Source organism: Furipterus horrens, unplaced genomic scaffold, assembly GCF_987537825.1.
Source record: "Furipterus horrens unplaced genomic scaffold, mFurHor1.1.pri manual_scaffold_4, whole genome shotgun sequence".
In the NCBI taxonomy this organism is placed as follows: Eukaryota; Metazoa; Chordata; class Mammalia; order Chiroptera; family Furipteridae; genus Furipterus; species Furipterus horrens.
In genome coordinates, this window is record NW_028327174.1 from 199,634,086 (window position 1) to 199,653,589 (window position 19,504).

The 19,504-nt window shown below is 57.0% G+C and overlaps 1 protein-coding gene across 5 annotated transcripts; it reads right to left on the reverse strand.

The window, feature by feature from the left end:
* Nucleotides 1-273: 273 nt before the first annotated feature.
* On the reverse strand, nucleotides 274-17,249 carry SH3GLB2 (SH3 domain containing GRB2 like, endophilin B2). Of its 5 annotated transcripts, XM_090274858.1 has the most exons (12): nucleotides 17,101-17,248; nucleotides 12,445-12,586; nucleotides 11,570-11,698; nucleotides 7,188-7,321; nucleotides 6,845-6,937; nucleotides 4,635-4,697; nucleotides 3,015-3,038; nucleotides 2,422-2,511; nucleotides 1,993-2,093; nucleotides 1,682-1,696; nucleotides 1,333-1,573; nucleotides 274-1,049 (listed from the first exon to the last, which is right to left on the reverse strand). In XM_090274858.1, the coding sequence occupies exons 1-12, from the start codon at nucleotides 17,161-17,163 to the stop codon at nucleotides 942-944; spliced, it is 1,203 nt and encodes a 400-aa protein (XP_090130984.1). In that variant the 5' UTR covers nucleotides 17,164-17,248; the 3' UTR covers nucleotides 274-941. The 5 variants fall into 5 exon arrangements, with proteins under 5 accessions (XP_090130984.1, XP_090130986.1, XP_090130985.1 ...); XM_090274860.1 differs by lacking the exon at nucleotides 4,635-4,697 and having other exon boundaries at nucleotides 17,101-17,249; XM_090274859.1 differs by lacking the exon at nucleotides 1,682-1,696 and having other exon boundaries at nucleotides 17,101-17,247.
* Between the last annotated feature and the right edge of the window lie 2,255 nt (nucleotides 17,250-19,504).

A 19,504-nucleotide genomic window follows, 5' to 3' on the forward strand; every position in this document is an offset into this window, starting at 1 on the left:
GTTCGTAGGGAGAGTGCTGCAGCGTCACACTCGGGAACTGTGCGCCCTCCCCTCGGAGCAGCACAGGCCCCGTGGGAGGGCGGGAGAGCGGGCTATGGGTGGTGCTTTAAAGAACCTTCCTTCCCCTCTGCCCCGCTGCTCCCGGGAGGGGGCCCACAGCATTTTGTGCATCACCGCACCGAGTGAAGGAATGGAGCAAATGCGAGGTCTCCCCTCCGCACTCTCACGGACGGCCTGGGAGGTCCACAAGCCCAGACAGGAGCACAGGCAGCGTGCACACAAAGGATGGTTTATTATTGGTCACCGGCCGGAGAGCAAAGCAGACAGGCAGAGTAAAAAGACCAGTTAAAAAGTGAGTGTGGAGAGGTGCAGGTGCAGCCGCCATACTTGGCTTGAGCTCCAGGGCGTGAGGGGAGGGGTAGGTAGCACCTGGGGATGCCGCTCAGTGGCCCGGCCCCGCCGCTCCAGCCAGGCTCTCTGCTCCCGTTCACCCAGAAGTGACAGCGTCCCGGCCCCGGGGCCTGCCACAGCCCGCCTGCCCTTCCCGCTTTGCTGCTTTTGGCAACTAAAAGGCAGGCGCGCTCTTTGCCAAGGGTGGAACCCCAGGGCTTCCTCGGGCCCTCCACGTTGACCCCCCACAGGCTGAGATGCTGAGTGCGGAGGCTGCAGCCAGCCCCTCCCTCCTGAGAAGAGCCGGGAGGACTGGGGTGCTCAGGGGACGCAAGCAGGATGGAGGGCTCCAGAACCAGGTCAGAAGCAGGGCTGGGGGAGGGGCCGGGAACATTCAGCCTCTGAGGCCCCTCCCAGCTGATGACCGGGGCAGGAAGGGGTTCATCTCCCCACCCTGAGCAGCTAGGTCACCAACAGACAAGACAAATGGCAGGGCTGCACCCATCCTCCTGCCCAGGCCAGAACAAGCAGCGGCCTGGGAGGGGTCCTGCTTAGCTGAGCAGTTCCAAGTAGGTGACAGGGACCTTGCCCTTCTTGTTGCCCCTCTCGCCAATGAGCCAGTCAGGGTCCATGCCAGGCAGGCTGTAGACAGTGATGAGCTGAAGAGGAAGGCAGAGAGGGAAGGTCACACTCTGGCTGGGTAGGGCGGAGCTGGCCCAGGAATAAATGGGGACAGAGTCGTGATCCCACTGCGATACGCTCACCACCTCCCTCGCCTGTTCCACAGCGCCCCAAGTAATCCCCTGGTCTTAGCTCCACCCCCAGGGCCCCGCCGAGACGTAGGCAGTGGTGTGGGGTCTGCAGGCCCAACGCTCCCGGTTCAGGCTCTGGAGTGCGCCTGAGCCAGTCCTTTCCTGCCACCCGTGTGGCACCCAGACCCACCTCATCAGCCAGCAGGGCCAGCTCACTGCTGTCAGCTGCCTCGTAGTCGTAGAGGACCCGGGCCTTGCGGGTTCCACTGGCGGGTGGAGCCACCTCCTCCAGGCAGAGCGCGGCCTCCCCTGGAGGGGCTAGGCCCGCCACAGTCGGCTCTACAGGCATGGCGGCCGCGGTGGTGGTGGGCGAGGTGCTGCTGAGGGGCGGGGAGGCGGGCTCTGTGGTGCCCACGAAGGTGCCTGGAAATCTGCAGTGAAGGGGACACATTTCAGTAGCCAGGATCCATGTCCAGTCCCGTGTGCCCCCAGAACACCAGGGGGTCCCACCACAGAGGCCAGGAGACCCGGCTACTTACATGGCTCCCTGGGAGCTGGCAGCATGAAGGGAAAAGCGAAGCAAGGGCAAAGTGAGAAGCTCCGGGCCCTGCCCCCGACACCTCCCACCCCACACTCGAGACACCGCTCAGAGGTCCCCAAGACCAGCGCCCTCACTGTTACCCAGAGAGGGTGTGATGGCCCACCAGAGAGGGCTCTGGGCAGGGCCTCAGTTGGCACCCTCCAACCCGCCCTTGTGCACCATGGGGTGCTCTGGCTCGGGAGAAAGTTCTCGCCCCAGGGAGGCTGGGCTGCTCAGTGGGCCCGGGAGCTAGGGGACCCCAGCGGGCACCTGCCCAGCTGTTTCTGTAAGTCCAGCATGTGGCGGTAGCACTGCGCATAGTAAGCTGTCTGAGCCTCGACGAACTCATGGAGGCAGCGAAGGTGGTTCACCTGTGAGCAAGAGGCCAGAGGTGACGGGCTGGGGGGCGTGTCGGGGGGACGCACTCCCTTCCCGCCCTGCCTTCTGCCGACCCTGGCGCAGCATTCCGGTGGCTTCTGCCCCCACCTCCTGCTCCTTGACAGGAGAGAGGATCCCGCTCTTCGGGACTTGCTCTCAAGACTAAATTCCCCCGCTTGTGGACCACGAGCTCAAGCAATACCCTCCCCACCTGCTTCTGAGATCCAGGCTCATTCACACCTCACTATGGACCCAGTCTGGTGGGGACATGAACAGTGACAAGAAAGAGTGAAAAACGGAGGAAGTGGGCACAAGACTCACGTGAGTGCTACTGATTCCCTCCAGCAGGAGACGGGTCACCTCTGCCTGCCGGTCAAACTCCGTCTGGGCCACTCGGAGCTCCTGCTCAGACTGGGAAGAGGGGGTGCGAGTGAGAGGAACCGTCGCCCCAGCTTCCCTCCCATCACCTCCTGCGCCAAGGCCTGCCCAGGAGTGGCCTTCTCCCCGCCCTGGCAGATGTCACTTCCCCGTGGGGATGCAGACAGACATCGGGTGGCAGGGGTGCACTTCCCGCCCAACTTCAGGCCTAGAGTGCTGCCCACGGAGGAGCGGCAGCCCTGCCTAGACCCCCCCAGTCCAGCTCCCTGAGAGCAGTCACAGAGACAGACCCGCAAGGGCTGTACCCACACTTGCCCAGCTACCACCACCCACCATGGGAAAATCCCACCCACAATCGCCTCTGGGGGACCCACTGTAGAGGTGGTCTCCCACAGCAGCCCCAGTGGGCAGTGGGGGTGGGGGAGGGGGCACACCCAGAACCAGAAACAATCTGAGCCCTGCGGCCACAGCTGTGCCCGGCCTCCCGCTTCCCACTGCCTTCCAGCCTCTCCCCCAAGCCCCCCAGCCCCACTCACCTTGTCCACCTCATCATTCCAGAGCTGCAGGGACCACAACAGGGCCGGTGAGCAGGGGAGGGAGGGGGCACTGGTCAGCAAGGGACAGCAAGCAGGGGAGCAGCGCAGCTAAACCCCCAGAGCCCGTGCCCTGCCCCAGCTCGAGACCCCCAACCTCTCCGCACCCCTCCCCTCCCCATCTCTCCCCCAAACCCAACCCAGAGCTGAGGATGGGCTGAGGCCTGGTGAGAGGGGCACCTTCAATCACAGTCCAATCCAACATGCCACATGCAGGGAGGGGGGGACAGCCAGCTGGAAAGTCCTGCTTGCGTTTCTCCTGTTGTGTAAGCCCCCAGGCACTGACTAGGGTCTCAAGGGAGACAGACTGTCCCCCAGAGCCACCCTGACACTGAGCTAAGGCTGCCAGGTCAAGAGGCAGGACCATGTGACCCTGGGCCAGTCGGCGAACCTTTCTGTCCTTCGGCAGGAGGTGGCCTCGTGTCAGAGGCACACACTGGGGTTCAAGAGCAAAGAAAGAACCAGGGTGGTCGCCACCCTCCAGGACATTTCTCCTTCCACTCGGCCTCAGGAGGGAGACAGGAAATGTGCTCCAGAGTCTGGAGAAGACAGACGCCTCCTCCCACCACAACTAAGGAGACCCATTTGTCCTCTGCACTGCGGGAATGCCACCTGGTGATGAAGACCCGCCCTGTGGGTAAAGGGGTCTCGCCACGGTGCTGGTCAGGAAGCCGCATCTCGGGAAGCCACCTCCACAAGCAGACGTAGGGTGCCTGGCAACAGGGCCCAGTGGACTAAGCTGAGGCTGACGCCCCCGAGGGATGATGGCCCAGCCACCGAACAACCGCATGAATACACACGGCAACATGCTTGTGACAGGTGAAGAGCCAGAGGGTCTATGCGGGAGGACGCCACCCATGGGGGAAATGCAAGGACAGAGGAAAGGCAGAAAAAGGCACAGCAGCGGTTGTGACAGGCATGACTGATGGGATCCGTGTGATCGGCCTATTTCCCAAACTAAACGGTAATCGCCAGGTAGCTCAGCGTCGCTGGAGAAAGAAAAGCTATCAAGCCTTTCCTCCTGACCCCGTCCCACCCACCCGGCCAGGGCGCACCCTGGTCTCAGACCCCCGGGTTCCAGCACAGGCTGCTTCTTACTCTCCCTGCTCATCCTCAAGGCCCCTCCCTCCTGCGACACCTAGCATGTGTGCTACCAGCGCAGCTGGATGACCCACGCCATCCCTGTCGCCTGTCTTTAAGGGCCTGTGAATTCGGGGCAGGGCCAGGCGGTCATGATGGTGAGTGGGGGTGGGGTCAGTGCCTGCTCTGGGGGGACGGGCACACTCTCAGACCCACTGGAGACGGGGTGGCTGCTGTCCTAGGTTCGCCACCCTGCTCAGGGCATGTGGTCTGGGCTCCGCCTTCTGTATCTTGTAGGGAGAAGCGAGGCCAGTCACATAGTCACGGGGCACAGGGACGGGCAGGTGGACGGAGCTCCTGGGACTGGCCCAACCAGATGTGCGGTGCCCCTGCCTTAGAAACCTCTGGCTCCCGTCTGCTGTGCAGCAGACCCCAAGGTATGGAGGGGTCGGGAGAGGCCCGGGGGAGGGTGGGGGCGCTTACCGCGGAGGCGCTGGCCGAGAGAATGTAATTACGAGGTCTAGTCTCCTGAAAGTCAGGCACCGTCTAGTGGGAACAGAGTTCATGGGGGGAGAGGGGTCACAGAGGGCCGGAGCTGGGCTGGGGCCAGGAGGCTGTCCCCGAGTCTCCCACAGAGCAGTACCAGGAGCCCCTGGCCCCAGGGACAGGAGGCTGCAGACCAACACAGCACGGACCCTCTTCCCACCCCCACCCCCTGGAGAGGAGGCGGGCTTAGAGACGGGGAGAGTGAAGACAAAGACCAAGTCAGGGTGGACACGCTGGGGAGGCCAGGAAATGAGATGTGACAGGGAGACAGCCTGTGGCTGTGATCACAGCCCTTGCCTCTGGGCAAGCCGCAGACTGGATCCAGCCCCGGCCCAGGAGTCAAGGCCGACTGCTCCCTGGACCCCCAGGGAGAAGCCCCAGTTAGACCCAGTCTTTCCAAATAAATCCGGCCCCCACAGCTTTCTCCGTCCCAGAATCTCTCACACGTCTCGCTCAGGTAGCGAGAACAAGGCCCCTCCCCCACAACGGTGGACAGATGGATGCATGGATGGACAGAGTGACAGGCTTTCAATATTTGCAAAAAGCTGACTCTCAGGCTCCAATGCCTGGCATCCCCCCAAAAGAGTCTACCCATGGCAGAGGCTCTGATGGGGAGACCAGCTGCTTGCAAAAGGCCTCGAGGACGTGCCCCGGGCCAGCCACAGCACTGTGGGCCCCAGGCCAGGTGGGCAAACCAGAAGCAGCACAGCACGTGGGGCAGGTATACTCACATCTCCCTCATACTGAGCCAAGTTACCCAAAGCAGAACGGAAAGGAACAAAAACAAAGAGTTAGTGAGTCCAGAGCGCAGGCGTGATCAGGCCCCCCGGGCCCCAGCAGGAGGGGACCCTAGCCAGATGGGCAGATGACACACATAGCCTGCCCTCCGGAGGGTGTCCTGGTTCGCGTGCGTGTGTTTAGAAGGGGTAGGGACGAGGCAGTGAACCGCCGGGCTCAAGTCCCCTGGGACTCTGTACCCGGGCTGCTCAGGTCCCAGCTCTGGAGAAGGGGATCCTGCACGAACCCAGAAACCTGAGGTCATCTGGGCCAACCAACTAGAGCAGAGGCCATGCCACTCCAGTGACTAAGGAAGGGCTCTCCTGGCCTGGCTTATGGAGGAAACGCTTAGTCTGGCCAAGTTATTCCAGAGGGGCAGGGAGGTCGTCCTGCCCAGGTGACTTGGTAAGGTCAGCCCAATGGCCACAGGTCCTCTACCCAACCCGAACAAGACTCCAGTGGCTGAGCCCCCGCCTCCACCCTGGACCCCACACCCCCAGATGAGCTAAGACCCTGTCCATGGCTCTTGCTGGAGGCAGTGCAGGTCCGGGCTCCACTGCCCCATGCGGTCACCGTGAGCGGGCACCACGGAGGGTTTGGGGCCGGAACTCTCACGAGCAGCTGCTGGGCACCTGGGCGGGGCCTGGCCTTCCTCGGCAAGCACAGGTCTCCTGGCACACCCTAGGTGGGGGACTGCCCCCTCGGGTGTGCAGAGGCCTTCAGACCCTGCACCCACGAGCAGCCCGGCACGCCGAGGGTGTGCTCAGCTGCCCGCCCTGGCCTAGCCCCGATGACTCGGTCCCACGCTGCATCCCACTGGCGCATCCAGGCAGACCAGGCTGCAGTGAGCAGAGTGAAGGGGGAACCCCTATCCAAGGCTCCTGGGGCTACCGGAAGGGGCCCCTCAGACATGCTCCTGAGCAAGCAGGCAGTCCCGCTCCGGGGTCCTCACGCCATCGCAGGGGACCTGAGCAAGGGCGGCTGGGCCCGGCGCAGCTGCGGTGGCTGTGGGAGTTAGTAAGGAGAAGCCGTGCCCTGGCAGAGCCGGAAACAGAGCCGAGCATCCAGGGAGGGCGGGCGAGGGCACACGAGAAACTCCAACTGTGTCTGTCCAGAGAGGCTGCCGAGAGCACTGGTCGGGGGCACTGCTGGTTGGCCCACCCCATAAACATCAGCCCTGGGACCCAGAGCTCTGGGCTGTCGGGTTCCCTTGGGGGCAGGGGCATAAAGGTGTGACCTGAAGTGGCCAGCCCAGACCAGCACCCGCAGCCAGGCCTCTCCAGACAAGAACAGGGGAGACAGGTCATGCCAACAGCAGGCCCCTGCAGCACCCCCACAGCGGGGGGCGGGGGGCCGGCAGGGACACCCACCGTGGCTTTGGCTTCCGCGGCCTTGGCCTTCTTCAGTCGCGCTTTGCAGGCATCCAAGTCTAGACGCCTGTTTTGGAGGAGCCGCCTCTCCTTCTGCAGGTAGGGAACAGGGAACAGTGAGATGCTGGGCCGCCATGGGAGAGCCTGGGCCAGCTGGTCAAGACAGGGAAACTGAGGCCCAGAGAAGGAAGGTCATCCACTCTGAGTAACTCAGCCCACAAGAGCCACGGCTGGGGAGGCCCCAGGAATACTGAGTTCCCAACCCGGGAGGAGAGCCTTGCTCAGCGGCTCTGAGGGAAGGGCTGCCATGGTGACGAGGAGGCGGTGGCCCCAGGTCCCTCACCGAGATTGTCTTCCAGTCCCCTTCCAGGAAGTTGCGAAGGGGCGTGAGGAAGTTGATGGAGGCTGCGTGGATAAAATCCCGCTCTGCAGCTCCCAGGCGCTTTTCGGTTTCTGCCACCTTGATCAGCGTCTTCCCTGAGGACAGAGTCAAGGTGAGAAGAAGGATCAGGCTGAGGGTGCTCTGGCCCCAGGAAGTAGCGGGCAGCTCGGAAAGAGAGGTGCTGAAGAGGCGAACCCAAGGGTGCTGAGTGTAGACTGGCTGGCCTGGGAAAACGCGGGCACGGTCTACATATCCATCAACTGGGACTGACAAAGAAATAGCGGGACCGTCAAAAGGGACGTCACACTGCCACTAAAAAGATTGGGCCGGGGGGGGGTGGGGGTAGGAATGACAGAGAAAAGAGTACAGCAAATCCTCTCCCCAAAGAGCAATAAATGAAACTGGACAGAGTTGTCAAAAACCACCATTCCTAGGCTCCGGAAATTGACAGAAGGCAAACAACAAACCGAGAAGCATTGGTCACACTGGAAAGCTGGCTGAAACAAGCAACAGACATGCCAGAAATGCGACAGCAGATCAGGGACACGAGACTGTTACAGTGGCCCCTGGCAAACTGCCGGATACCTCCGGTGGTCTGGGAGGGTACGCCTGGGTGCGGCTCGCCCAGGAAAGCCTGGAGAGAACCCCCGCTGCCTACTCATCCCCGGCTAAGCAGGATGCTTTGCACACCCACCAAGTGAACGGGGGCAGACAGAAGCGTAAGCTGCTTCGAAAGCGTGCCCAGCCCACTGGCAAATGCACGAGTGAAGCCTGAAGGGTGCAAGGTTAAGCACAGTCCCTGCCAGGCACTGGCTGCCCTAGCAGCTACCCCTAGGAAGCCAGGCTTAAATACGAAAAGGCCGGGACATCACTAGCTGCATAGTGCAGGGGACACAGACTCTATACGACGAGCTCAGGCAAGTCTCTCAACAAACAAACGGCAGTAACAACCCCCAGGGAGGCCAGAATCCAGAGCTGCTATGTATCTACAATGTCCAGATTCAACAAAATATTATGAAACGTGCAAGGAAACAGGTAAGTATGGTCATTACACAGGGAAAAAAGTAATCATAGATACTGTCTCCAAGGAGGCCCATATGTTAGACTTAGCAGGAAAAAAACTAAGTTATTACAAATGTTAAAAAGAAAGCTAATGAGACCTTGGCTGGTAGCTCAGTTGGTTAGAGTGTCGTCCTGATACGCCAAGGTTGTGGGTTCAATCCCCTGTCAGGGCACATACAAGAATCAACCAATGAGTGCATGAATAAGTGGAATAGCAAATCGATGTCTCTCTCTCTCTCTCTCTCAAGTCAGAAAAAAAAAGAAAGGAAAGAAACAGAGTACCATTAAAAGTAATTATGTAGACTACTATAAAAATATATAATTTTTTTAACTGATTTAAAAGGCAATTGCATAAAACAATAGTTATAATATTGCATTATTGGGTCTACAAGATATGAAGATGCAACATGTATGATGATAACAGCACAAAGGAAGAGGGAAGGAATGGAGTCATACTGGAACAAAGATCCTATAGTTTACTCATGTTAAGTTAGTATTACTCCGGGGCATACTGTGATAAGTTAAAATGCAAACTGTAATTCACTGTTGTAAAACCACTAAGAAACCATTTTTAAGTAAAAAAAAAAAAAAACACAAAAATTTAAAAGTTAGGTTAGAATACACCTATTTAACACAAAAGAAGGCAGTAAAGAAAGATGAACAAAAATGACCAGGGATACAGTAACAAAATTGCATATGTAACTCCAACCACATCAACATTCGATGTAAAAGAATTAAATACTCCATTCAGAAGGCAAAGATTGTCAGACTGGATTTTTAATAAAGATCCAAATATATGCCGTATGTAAGAGACACTTTGAACTTCAAAGACATAAATGGGCCGAAAACGGTCTACAGTACCATGCAGACGGTAACCACAGAGAACAAGAGTGGCTACACTACTATCAGATAAAATGGATTCAAAGACAAAAAAAAAAATGTCAGTAGAGATGAAGAGCAGTGTGTTACAAAAACGAGTCAAGCCTTGGCTGGTGTTGCTTGCCAGATTGATTGCCGGCCTGTAAACAGAAAGGTCGCCCATTCGATTCCCAGTCAGGGCACAGGCCTGGGTTGTGGGCCAGGTCCCCAGTTGGGGGTGTGCGAGAGCCAACCAATTTATTTATCTCTCGCACATCGATGATTGTCTCCTTCTCTTTCTCCATCCCTTCCCTCCCTCTAAAAATCAGCAAATAAAATATTTTAAAAAATTTATAAAGATATACCAAAAAGTCCCGGCTGGTGTGGCTCAGTGGATTGAGGGCCAGCCTGTGAACCAAAGGGTCACTAGTTCAGTTCCCAGTCAGGGCATACAAGAGGCCACCACACACTGATGTTTCTCTCCCGCTCTTTCTCCCTCCCTTCCACTCTCTCTAAAAAATAAATAAAATCTTTAAAAAATTTTTTCTTAAATTAAAAACAAAATGCCAAAAAAATGAGTCCATTCATCAGGAAAATATACAATATAAACACACAGACCTAACAACAGAGCTCCAAAATATATGAAGCAAACACTGACAGACTGAAGACAGACGCGGACAGCTGAAGAGAGACAGTGGGAGACCCCAATACGCTTAATAACGAACAGGACAGTAAGACAAAATCGGCAGGGATTCAGAAAACCTGAACGGCACTACCAGCCAATCAGTCCTCACCGACACCGCTACAGACTCTACCCAACAACACCGTAATATGCAATATTCGCAAGTGAACACCAAACATTCTCCAGGAGAGACCACATTGTAAGCCACAAACAACTCTTAATAAGTTTCAAAGGGAGACTTCCGGTCACGATGGCGGCATAGATAAACATGGCTCACCTCCTTGCACAACCACATCAAAATTACAGCTAAAACCACCATCACTCAGAACCATCAGAAATCGAGCTGAATGGAAGTCTGATAACTACGGAATTAAAGAAACCACATCCACCCAGACTGGTAGGACGGGCACAGATGCAGAACACGCTGGTCCCTCACCCACGTGTGGTGAATAAACATTCAGGAGGGACATCTTGGGAGCAAGGAGTCCCAGCCCCACACCAGGCCCCCCTGCCCAGGGTTCCAGTGCCAGGAAGGTAAGTCCCCACAACTTCTGGCTGCAAAAACCAGCAGGAATTGTGTCAGTGGGAGAAACTTCTGGAGCCCCAAGCAGTTCCTCTTAAAGAACCCACAACCTAAATCCCCTGCTCAGACTCAGTCTCTCTGAGCTCCAGCTCTGGGGTAGTAGCCTGAATAAGTTTGAAAGGATTAAAATCATACAAGTATGTTCTTTGATCAAAATGTAATTAAATTAGAAATAAATAACAGAAGTAAGTGTAGGAAATCCACAAACGTCTGGAAATGTAACACCACCCTGCTTGTGGAAATATAAAATCTCACAGCCACTTCGGAAAAGTTTGGTAATTTCTTAAAAACTTAAATTTAGCACATGACCCAGCAATTCCATTTCTAGGTATATACCCAGGAGACGTGAAAACGTACGTCTTCACAAAGGTTTGTATGCCAAGTGTTTACAGGGAAATAACCCAAATGTCTCTTAAACGGGGAACAGATAAAGAAATGTGGTATATTCATATGCTGAAATACTACTCAGCAGTAAAAAGGAGTGAAATCCTACAACGCGCTGTAACAGAGACGAACCTCAAAGGCAGTGCGCTTGCGCTAAGTGAAGAAGTCAGATACAAAGCACAATGTATTGCCTGATTCCCTTTATAGGGAACATCGAGGCCAGGCTAATTTATAGCACAAGGCACAGCAGTGGTCAGCTGGGGCTGGGAGTGGAGACTGACTGTAAGTAGACACAAGGGGTTTCTTTGCAGATGACAAAAATGTTCTTTAAGTTGGACTGGAGGGATGTTTATACAACAAATTTACAAAAAAAAAAAAATCATTGGATTTCACATTCAAAACAGGTGCAGTTTATGGTAAGTCAATTATACCTCAAGAAAAGGTTTTACAAATTAAGAACGAAGCCCCGAGGTGCCTCTGCAGGCGCCACTGTGAACGGATGTCTGTAACGCAACGCCAAGGTTAGGACGCAGCTGCAGAGCAGATACACTGTGATCCCATTACAAGCTGCACCCCAACCAAACTGGATAAGAGAGACCACCCTTCTTGCTCTACTTTCCTCTCCACTGTCTGAGGTTTGCACAATGAGAATGAATAATTCAGGTATTATCTGTGTGGGAGCAGGGACGGGGGGGCGGGGGGTGACTGGAGAGGGAGAGACCGCGCCATCCGCGGCCCGCTGCCCACCGCCCAGCCGCTGTGGGGCCGGCTCACCATAGGGAGTGGTGGAGCCCAGCTCACTGGCCGCCTCTGCCATGTACTGAGCCAGCAGCTCCCCGTTGGTGACCCTTGAGGGCACTTTCCTGTCCAGCTTCTCATACAGGAACTCCTCCACGCGGGCACCTGCGGGGAGACAGACGCCAAGGCACAGGGCTCTTCGGTCCAACCCAAGGACGAAAGCCAAGGTGGTAGGAACAGACCGAGAGCAGGGTCGGCCCGCAGCGGCCTGGTGACCTCCAGAATAGTTTCTTGCTGGCGCCCACTCCTATGAGACTGGCCCTCAACCCTGTTGAATCCCTTCACTCCAGAGAGGAGGAAGCCACAGCTCAGAGACACAAAATGCCTGCCCCAGGTCCCAGGGCTGGCGGTGACGGCCAGAAGTCAAGGCCCGCCACGTCTCCTTCATCCCACTGTGGATTCGCAGAGCATGGCACACGTATGAACCCTGGGCCCACACAGAGCAGACTGACAGGCAGCCCCGCATTTCCGCCCTGACGCCCCGGTTCCCCAGGCTCTGCTGCGGTTTGCTTCTGCTGCTCTGTGCTGCGGCGTGACGCTGGGCAAGCCCTCTCCCGTCTCTGGGCCCCACTGCCGCCTCTCAGATAACCCAGCTGGTGTTCTTCCTGACTCTTATTCCAAGTGTGTTTCAGTTTCCAGGCATTTCTTCACGTCTTCTGTGCAAAACTTAGCATTTCCACTGCCCCGAGGACGCACCTTAGAGCCCAGCACCAACTCCTGTTTTCTCTCACTGCCCCCCCCCCCACAGCACCCATTAGCCCCACCAGCCTCAGTCCCATCTCACCCCCCCCAGTCCCACCTGCAAGCCTCAGCCACTAGCTTCCCGGCCTCGCCCCAGTCCGTCCACTCACTAGGGTTGGGCTGCAGAAGCACCTCCGTCTGCCTCAGGATTTTCTCCGTCCAGTTCTTGGTGCTGTCTGCCCGGGCCAGAAGGTTCTCGAAGTGGGCATCAAGCTCGGTTTTCTCGGCCTGGCCAAATTTCTCCTCTGTGAACTGTGGGGGCGGGGGGCCCAGGGACAGGAAGGGCTCAGGAGGAGGAAGGGAGGACTGCTCCTGCCCCAGCCACCGACCCCTCCCCATTAGCTGCAACCCAGGCACCAAGGTCAAGAAACTTGCTCTGTAAGCCTGATGAAGTTAGGGCCCTGCTCTTGGCCTCAGTCTGCACCTCTGTGAAATGAGGTGACTAAACCAGAGTTTGGGGATCTTGGCTTCTTTCAGAAATCCAGTTGAAGGTATAGACCCTTTCCCCGCCAAAAGCACATTTGTACAAAATCTGGCATATAGTCCTGGCTTGTGTGGCTCAGTGAGTTGGAGCGTCATCCCACAGACCGAAAGGCCATGGGTTCGCTTCCTGGTCAGGGCACATACCCAGGTTGCAGGTTCAATCCCCAGCTGCGGAACATACCAGAAGGCAACCAAGTAATGTTTCGCTCTCACATCTATGATTTCTCTCTCTCGCCCCCTCCCTTCCTCGCTCTCTAAAAGCAATGAAGAAATGTCCTAGGGTGAGGATTTAAAAAAAAAAATTTTTTTTAAATCTGGTATACAACTTAGAGGGATAAGAAACCCTTGGGAACCCACTGCAAAGGGTCCTCAGAGTCTGACTCTGCAGGAAAGAAATTGGTAGAAAGCGCTCATGGAACAAACGGTGCAGAGCAAGTTCTGGGGTTATCAGGCAGCTCAGTGGGGGGCTGGGAGCGCCTGGGGAGGGAGCGGTTTCAGAATCAGAGGGACCTGATTCAAGTCTCAGTTCTGCTACTGATGAGTCATGTGACCTCGGGCAAGTGGCCCTGCCTCTCTAAGCATCAGTCTCCTGAGCTGAAAAATGAGGGTAGTAAGTAACACCACCCCCTTCCTAGGTTGTGAGCACCGAGGAGGAAGACGTGGGGGAGACGCGCAGGCCAGTCTGGCGGGGAGTCGGTGAGCAATGTGAGGTGCTCCTGCTGCTGCTAAGAGCTGATGGGAGGAGAGATGGCTGGGAAGCAAGGACTGCGTGGGAGGAGGCCCGCATGGCTGGCCCCCGGTCGCCTGGTGTGGAGGACGGGGAATACCGCCAGCCCATCAGAGCCAATGCTGAGCCCAGAAAGCTTGGCAGCCCCACACCAGGGCCAGGCGGGGACCAGGATGTCACACTGTTCCCCGTGAGAGCTGTTGGTGGGCCGCCGAGCAACAGCCAGAAACCAGCCCATGTCCCAGGCCTGCTGCTCCAGAAAGGTCCTTGGACAAATATGTCCATCTTCCAAACAGGGATGCAAAGGCCCTCTCCGGCCAGGGGCAAGAACCTGCTCAAGGCCAAGGCCGAACAGCAAAAAGGTGAGCATCACAGGAATATGATTGGTAATAATACCAGATACAGCTGACCGTCTCTGTGGCCAAAGCTTGTGCTAAGGGCTTCATAGTGATGACCCACCCATAACTCCAAAGGCTTCTGAGGTCAAGTTTCCCATTTCACAGATGACGCCACTGAGGCCGAGCCAGGAGCAGACTGTGCTGGAGTCAGGGTCTTCGTAGCCTAGAGGCCCTTCCCAGACTATTTGGCAAAATAAATTATCGAGACCAAGGGCAGCTCCAGCTGAAGGGAACGGGAGGCCGCCACCAATAGACCTGCAGGCTGATCAGGCTGCTGCAGGCGGCCATCAATTATGCAACAGGGCTTCAGTTTCTCCCCGCAGGGCTGGGCAGGCCACAGTCAGAGCCTGAGCTCCCCGCCAGGGACCGGCCCACCGGGGACCAGCTGCCCCTGGCCTCCTCTGACCTCCCCCGGTCCCTCCCGCTCCTCACCTTCGTTAATCTGAGGCCTCCCAGAGCCAGGCCCTGAACAGGCCTGCCTCACCCACCTGTTCGAAGCTGTGGCATTAGCCCCATTTTCCAGATGAGGAAACTGAGGCTCAGAGAGGCCTGGTTTCCAGCCTGGAGAATGGGGATAGCAAGACCTAACTCTGAATATTTGGAAGGTGCCTTGCTCTGTGGCCGGCACACAGTACAGGTCTGACAGCTGTCAGCAGGTGTGATCATCATCATCATCGTTACCATCGATAAAAGGCCTCCTCCCTCATGTTACTCCTTGGCTCTCAGGAGCTACCTAGGGACCTCCTTACCCCAGCGGTACCAGTCACCTGAGTCTAGGTGACATGCACCTGCCTTACCAAAGTTAACATTAGCCCTCCCCACCAAGCTTCATGGCCACCCGTCCCTCACACTGCACGTCCACCCAGGTTCGGCGTCCTACCAGGCTTTCCCAACTTCTTGGGCATCCATCACACATCTACTGCTGCCTGGCTGGGAGAAGAATGAGGCCCCCGCCTCCCTGACTTTTTAAATTATTACCCCTCCCACTGCTCTTACTATTACTGCACCACACTTATCATTGAGCACATCAGTATTATCCTTTCCACAGCCCCTCCCACCCCCACGGGCATGTCACTCAGATCCGCCTTAGGCTTTCCTGCCTCCGGGCCCTTAGCTGGGCTGTTCCCACCACCTGCACCAACTTCACAAACCCCTCCTGACTTTCAAGGCAGAGTTCGGGGACTAGGAAGCCATCCCAGGAACTACCCAACCTACCCCCAAGAGCCCAGGTCCGGGTCCCTACCAGACGGAGTGGGGTGAAGTGAAGCTCTTAAAGGTGTCCCTGGTACGTAGAAGGGCTGAGCGCTTACCCAGCATGTTCCGGGACCTACACAGAGGAGCTGCCCATATGCTGATACTGAACCCCCACGCCCATCCCTCCTGGTTGACTCCCATCCCAGGGCAGACAGGCCTCGGGCAGGTCCCCTGAGTGTCCTGTCCTGCTCAGTTCACTTTTCAGGCCCCTCTCTCTTCTGGCCTGCCACCCTGCCCCCTTCCTGCCAAGGGGAAGAGCCTGGTGCTTCTGAAGCTGAGGTCTGCAGTCCAAGACTGCTCCCTGCAACATGGCAGCAGCAGGGGGTGGGCGTGCAGAGCCAGAGAAAGCCTCTATTTATAAAGCTCCCAGCTCCCTCCTCCACCCTGAAGGCTGGGGCCTGGGCGCTGGCTCCCACTCCCCTAGGGGCCACCCGGTGGGCCTGCCCCCACCCAGCGAAGCAAAGCCGCAGGGCCCAAGCCTCCTGATGCCCAGGCTCTGCAGGTGCTGGCCAAGTCAGGTGCCAGGGCCCCATGGTGGCAGGAAACCAGATCAGGTTCTTCCCAGATGTGTGAGATAACACGGTTGCTATACCAACACTGGGGAAGGATTCCCCGTCTTTCGGATGCACCGGGTCTGTCCCTGGGGCTCTGGGGTCCTGGCACCCCCACCGGGGCCGGAGTCACCCGCAGGGCTTGAAACACGGAGCAACCAGTCCTCAACGGGACACTGTGCTTTCTAGTAAACACGGCCACATGGGCTTCCCAGAGACTGGGGCTGGGCCCCTCCAGAGAACAAACAAGGTAAGGACAGACACCAAACCTGTTCCCAGGGCACTGGGAGGACAGAAAGTCCTGGGAGCAGACTGGTGTTACACCAGACTGATGGAAGGAGACGTTGAGGCTTCGAAAGAAGTGACGTGCCCAAGGTCACATGCTGCACAAGTGTACTACCAACAGCATTAACATCAACAGTGAGCTTGCCTTTCGGGAGCTCACACATGCAAAGTGCCAGGGAGCTCTCACATCCGCCCCAGGGAGGGAGGAGTTGCTGATCCCACTTTTCAGATTGAGAAACTGACACCCAGAGAGGTAAAGTCTCTTCCTCAGGGTCACAGGAGGGAGCATCCATGCCCACAGCTGACCCCAGGTCTTCACCAGCACATTCGGCTGCCTCAGTTCCTTTCTCGGCCTCCCAGTGGGTAGGACTGGTTCCAACCCCAGCATTACTGGCCTGGACAGCTTCCCAAGGTACCCAGCCAGACCTCAGCCCTCTCCCCATCCCCCATGCCTGGGGAAATAGGAGGAAACAGGCCTCCCAGGGAGCAACAAGGAAATCGCCGGAGCCTCTGGCTTCCGGGCTGACTCTCCAAGTGTGTAAAAGGGACCTGTGGGAATCCTCGTCCTAGCCCATTGCACAGGGGCAGAGAACTGAGGCTCAGAAAAGGGATCGCAGGGGACGCAGGAGCCCTCGGGCCTGGAACTCAGGCCTCCAAAGGCCTGCCGGGTGCCAGAGTCCCTGCTGGACAAGGGCAGGGAGGCAGGCACCGCTTGGTGCCCTCTCCCCTCCTCGGAGGAGCCCCCGCCGGGCCCTGGGCAGGCGCCTGGGCAGCGGGGTAACCCAGCCGGTCGAGACGATGAACGCTGATACTTCCCCCACAGGCAGCAGGGCCACGCCGAGGGTGCGGCCAGTGTGGCCGGCCGCCCGGAGCCTTCTCCCTCTTGGGCAGCGCAAAACCGGCGGGGGACGTGGCGGGGGGCCAGGCGTCCGCGCAGCGGGGAAGCGGGCAGCAGCGTCAAGGGGCTGCTCCCGCGCTCCCCGGGCTCTGCCGCAGGGGTGCTCCGGGCCCGCCCCACATCCGGGCCTCGGGAGCCGGCCGCGCGGGGCCCAGGACGCACGGCCTCACCTGCACCGCCCGAGTGAAGAAGATGCCCGCGTCCGACGCCAGCTTCTTCATGTTGAAGTCCATGGCGCACCACTCGGCCGGCCGCGCCCGGCCCCCCGCGCGCAGCCTGGCGCCCCCCGCCCCTGCCGCCGCGGGCCCTCGCCGGCCCGCACCCCGCCCACCTGCTGCCCGGGCGCCTGTCCTCCCGCCCGCGGCCGCCGCAGCCCAGCCGCCAGGAGCGCGCAGGGTGGGGCGCGGGGGGGCGGGGGCGGGGCCTCCGGGACCGGGCGGGGCTGCCGGGCCGGCTCGCTCTGCGGGCTGCTGCCCCCTGTCGCCTTCTCACGCCGCCTGGCGGGCGTCTCCCACTTCCCCGCCTCTTCGCCCCTCGCCCGTAGGTGCCTCTTCGTCTACCTTTGTCCGTTTGCGGCCCCTCGTCCGCCTGGCCTCTCTGTCCCCCTGCTTCTCGACCGCCTTTGCCCTGGGTCTCTCTGCGCCTCTCACTGTCCCCATCACCACCTTGACCTCTGCCCAGCACCCTTTCCTCTTCTGCTCTTGATCTTGGCGACACTAAAAACAACCGAGCTAGAGGACAGGCCAGCTGGGGGCCACTGCTGGAAACGGCTGTTTGTTCCCCCACCAGGTGCTTTAGGTCCCCAAAGTTGGGGAGGGTGTACGAAGGGGTTTCAGGAAGGAAGGGAAGAGAAGAGGAGAGGTTCCGTTCTGCTCAGGTGGAGAAAGGACTGGAGAATGGGCATGTGCTTCTCACAGTCCCAGACAGGCAGGGCAATGGCCTGCTGGCACGTGCCCCCTTCCGGGAGGCTTCAGACGGGGCTAATGAATTGCCTGTCTCCCCCTCTCCTTGCTCTCAACCTCTAGGATTCGTCTTTTTAAACTTGTGGAGAGCTCTGCTGCTGAACTGGTACTCTCTCCTCCCTGATTCTGTCCCCTGGACGCCTGGCTTTATTGCCCTACACTTACGCCAGTTCCTCATCACCTACACCGGCCTGTCTGTGCAGGCTGAGCCTTGAGTCACCTACCGGTTTGGTGATAACCCAGATCCTGGTCCCATTCCCAGCCCAGGTTCTTTCAGTGTGGATGGGGCCCAGGCAGTGGAGTTCTGTAAAGCTTGCAGGCAATTTAAATGTGCACTCCGGCTTCAAAACCACTGATCTGAATTATTGTGTATATGGAGCCATCATCACCTTCATGTCTCTTGTATATTTCTGTGTTCACTGTGTGTTTCTACTCATCCATATTGATCATCGACTTATTTACCAGTGTCTGTCTATACTTGCCGTATCATTTATTCAATCAGCATCCAGCCATATTATCTTTCAACAGGCACATATCAATATAGTTATATATTCATTCACTCAATAACTAAAATTGAGCACTGTTAAAGAAAAAAGTATTCATGATACGTATTAAAGATGGTAAAGAAGACTATTCAAGAGAGACTAACACAGTGCAGGGTTGCAGTATGGGAGACAGATCAGGCTCAACTCCAGATACAGTAAAGTCAAGTGGAGATTTATAGCCAAGGAGCAGGGTGGGGCCAGTGGATGGAAAATGACTAAGAGGCTAAGAGGAAGCATCAAGGATGGCGGGATTCTTGCTGAAGACAGGCCAGGGTGATAAGATATGGAGGGTGGAGAAGAAGGGAACTCTATATAGAGGATGATCAGATACCAAGGTTGGGTTTTCTTTTTATTTTTTTGCTAAACTGACTCAGCAGGATTCTTGCCAGAATGTTTCTACAGGGATGGAGATGGAAGCCCAAGGTTGAGTCTAGTTGAGCAGTGGGCTCAGAGGGGCTGACTCAGGTTTGGTCAAGGGTAAAATCTTTTTTTTAGCACCTAGTATGTACCAGGCACTGTTCTAGGCAGCAGGGATGCAGCAGTGAACAAAACAGGGCCCATCTCCTCTTGGGCCGACAAATTTGTAATATGTCAGGTAGCAGGTCCTAGGAAGAAAAACACAATAGAATAAAGGGGAGAGAGTGCTGACCTTATAGCTGCCCCGTCTGTTTCAATTCTAGCTTTCCACTTGAAGATTGCAGTTTTTCTCATAGCAATTACCAAACTGTCCTGAGCCCATGCCAGGCACAGTACTGAGAACTTTTAAGTGAATAACCACCTAAGAGTCTCATAACAGCTCAGAAACCATCCTCCTCCTCATTTTAAGGGTGAGGAAGCTGAGGTTTAGAGAAGTTAAGTGATTTGCCCAAGGTCACAGGGAAGGAAGTGGTGGATTTTAGCCCAAAACCCAGGCAGTCCAGTGGTGTAGCCAATTCTCCTTTGCTCTGGCTCCCTCTTCCCTGGCTCATCGGCTGCCACTCTCTCTGCCACTTTGAATCAAAGGTACTAGATTCTCTCTTGCCTCTGGGGCATATTCCATGCTGTTTCTGGAACTCCTTCCCCTCCTT

Bases quoted from the DNA above. Each gene is read 5' to 3' on its own strand.
- SH3GLB2 (XM_090274858.1), bottom strand. From the start codon at position 17,163: ATGGACTTCAACATGAAGAAGCTGGCGTCGGACGCGGGCATCTTCTTC. The intron at 7,322-11,569 runs GTGAGCCGGCCC...CTCTGTCCTCAG, and splicing joins GGGCTCCACCACTCCCTATG to GGAAGACGCTGATCAAGGTG. The intron at 3,039-4,634 runs GTAAGCGCCCCC...TGGTCCCTGCAG, and splicing joins TCTCGGCCAGCGCCTCCGCG to CTCTGGAATGATGAGGTGGA.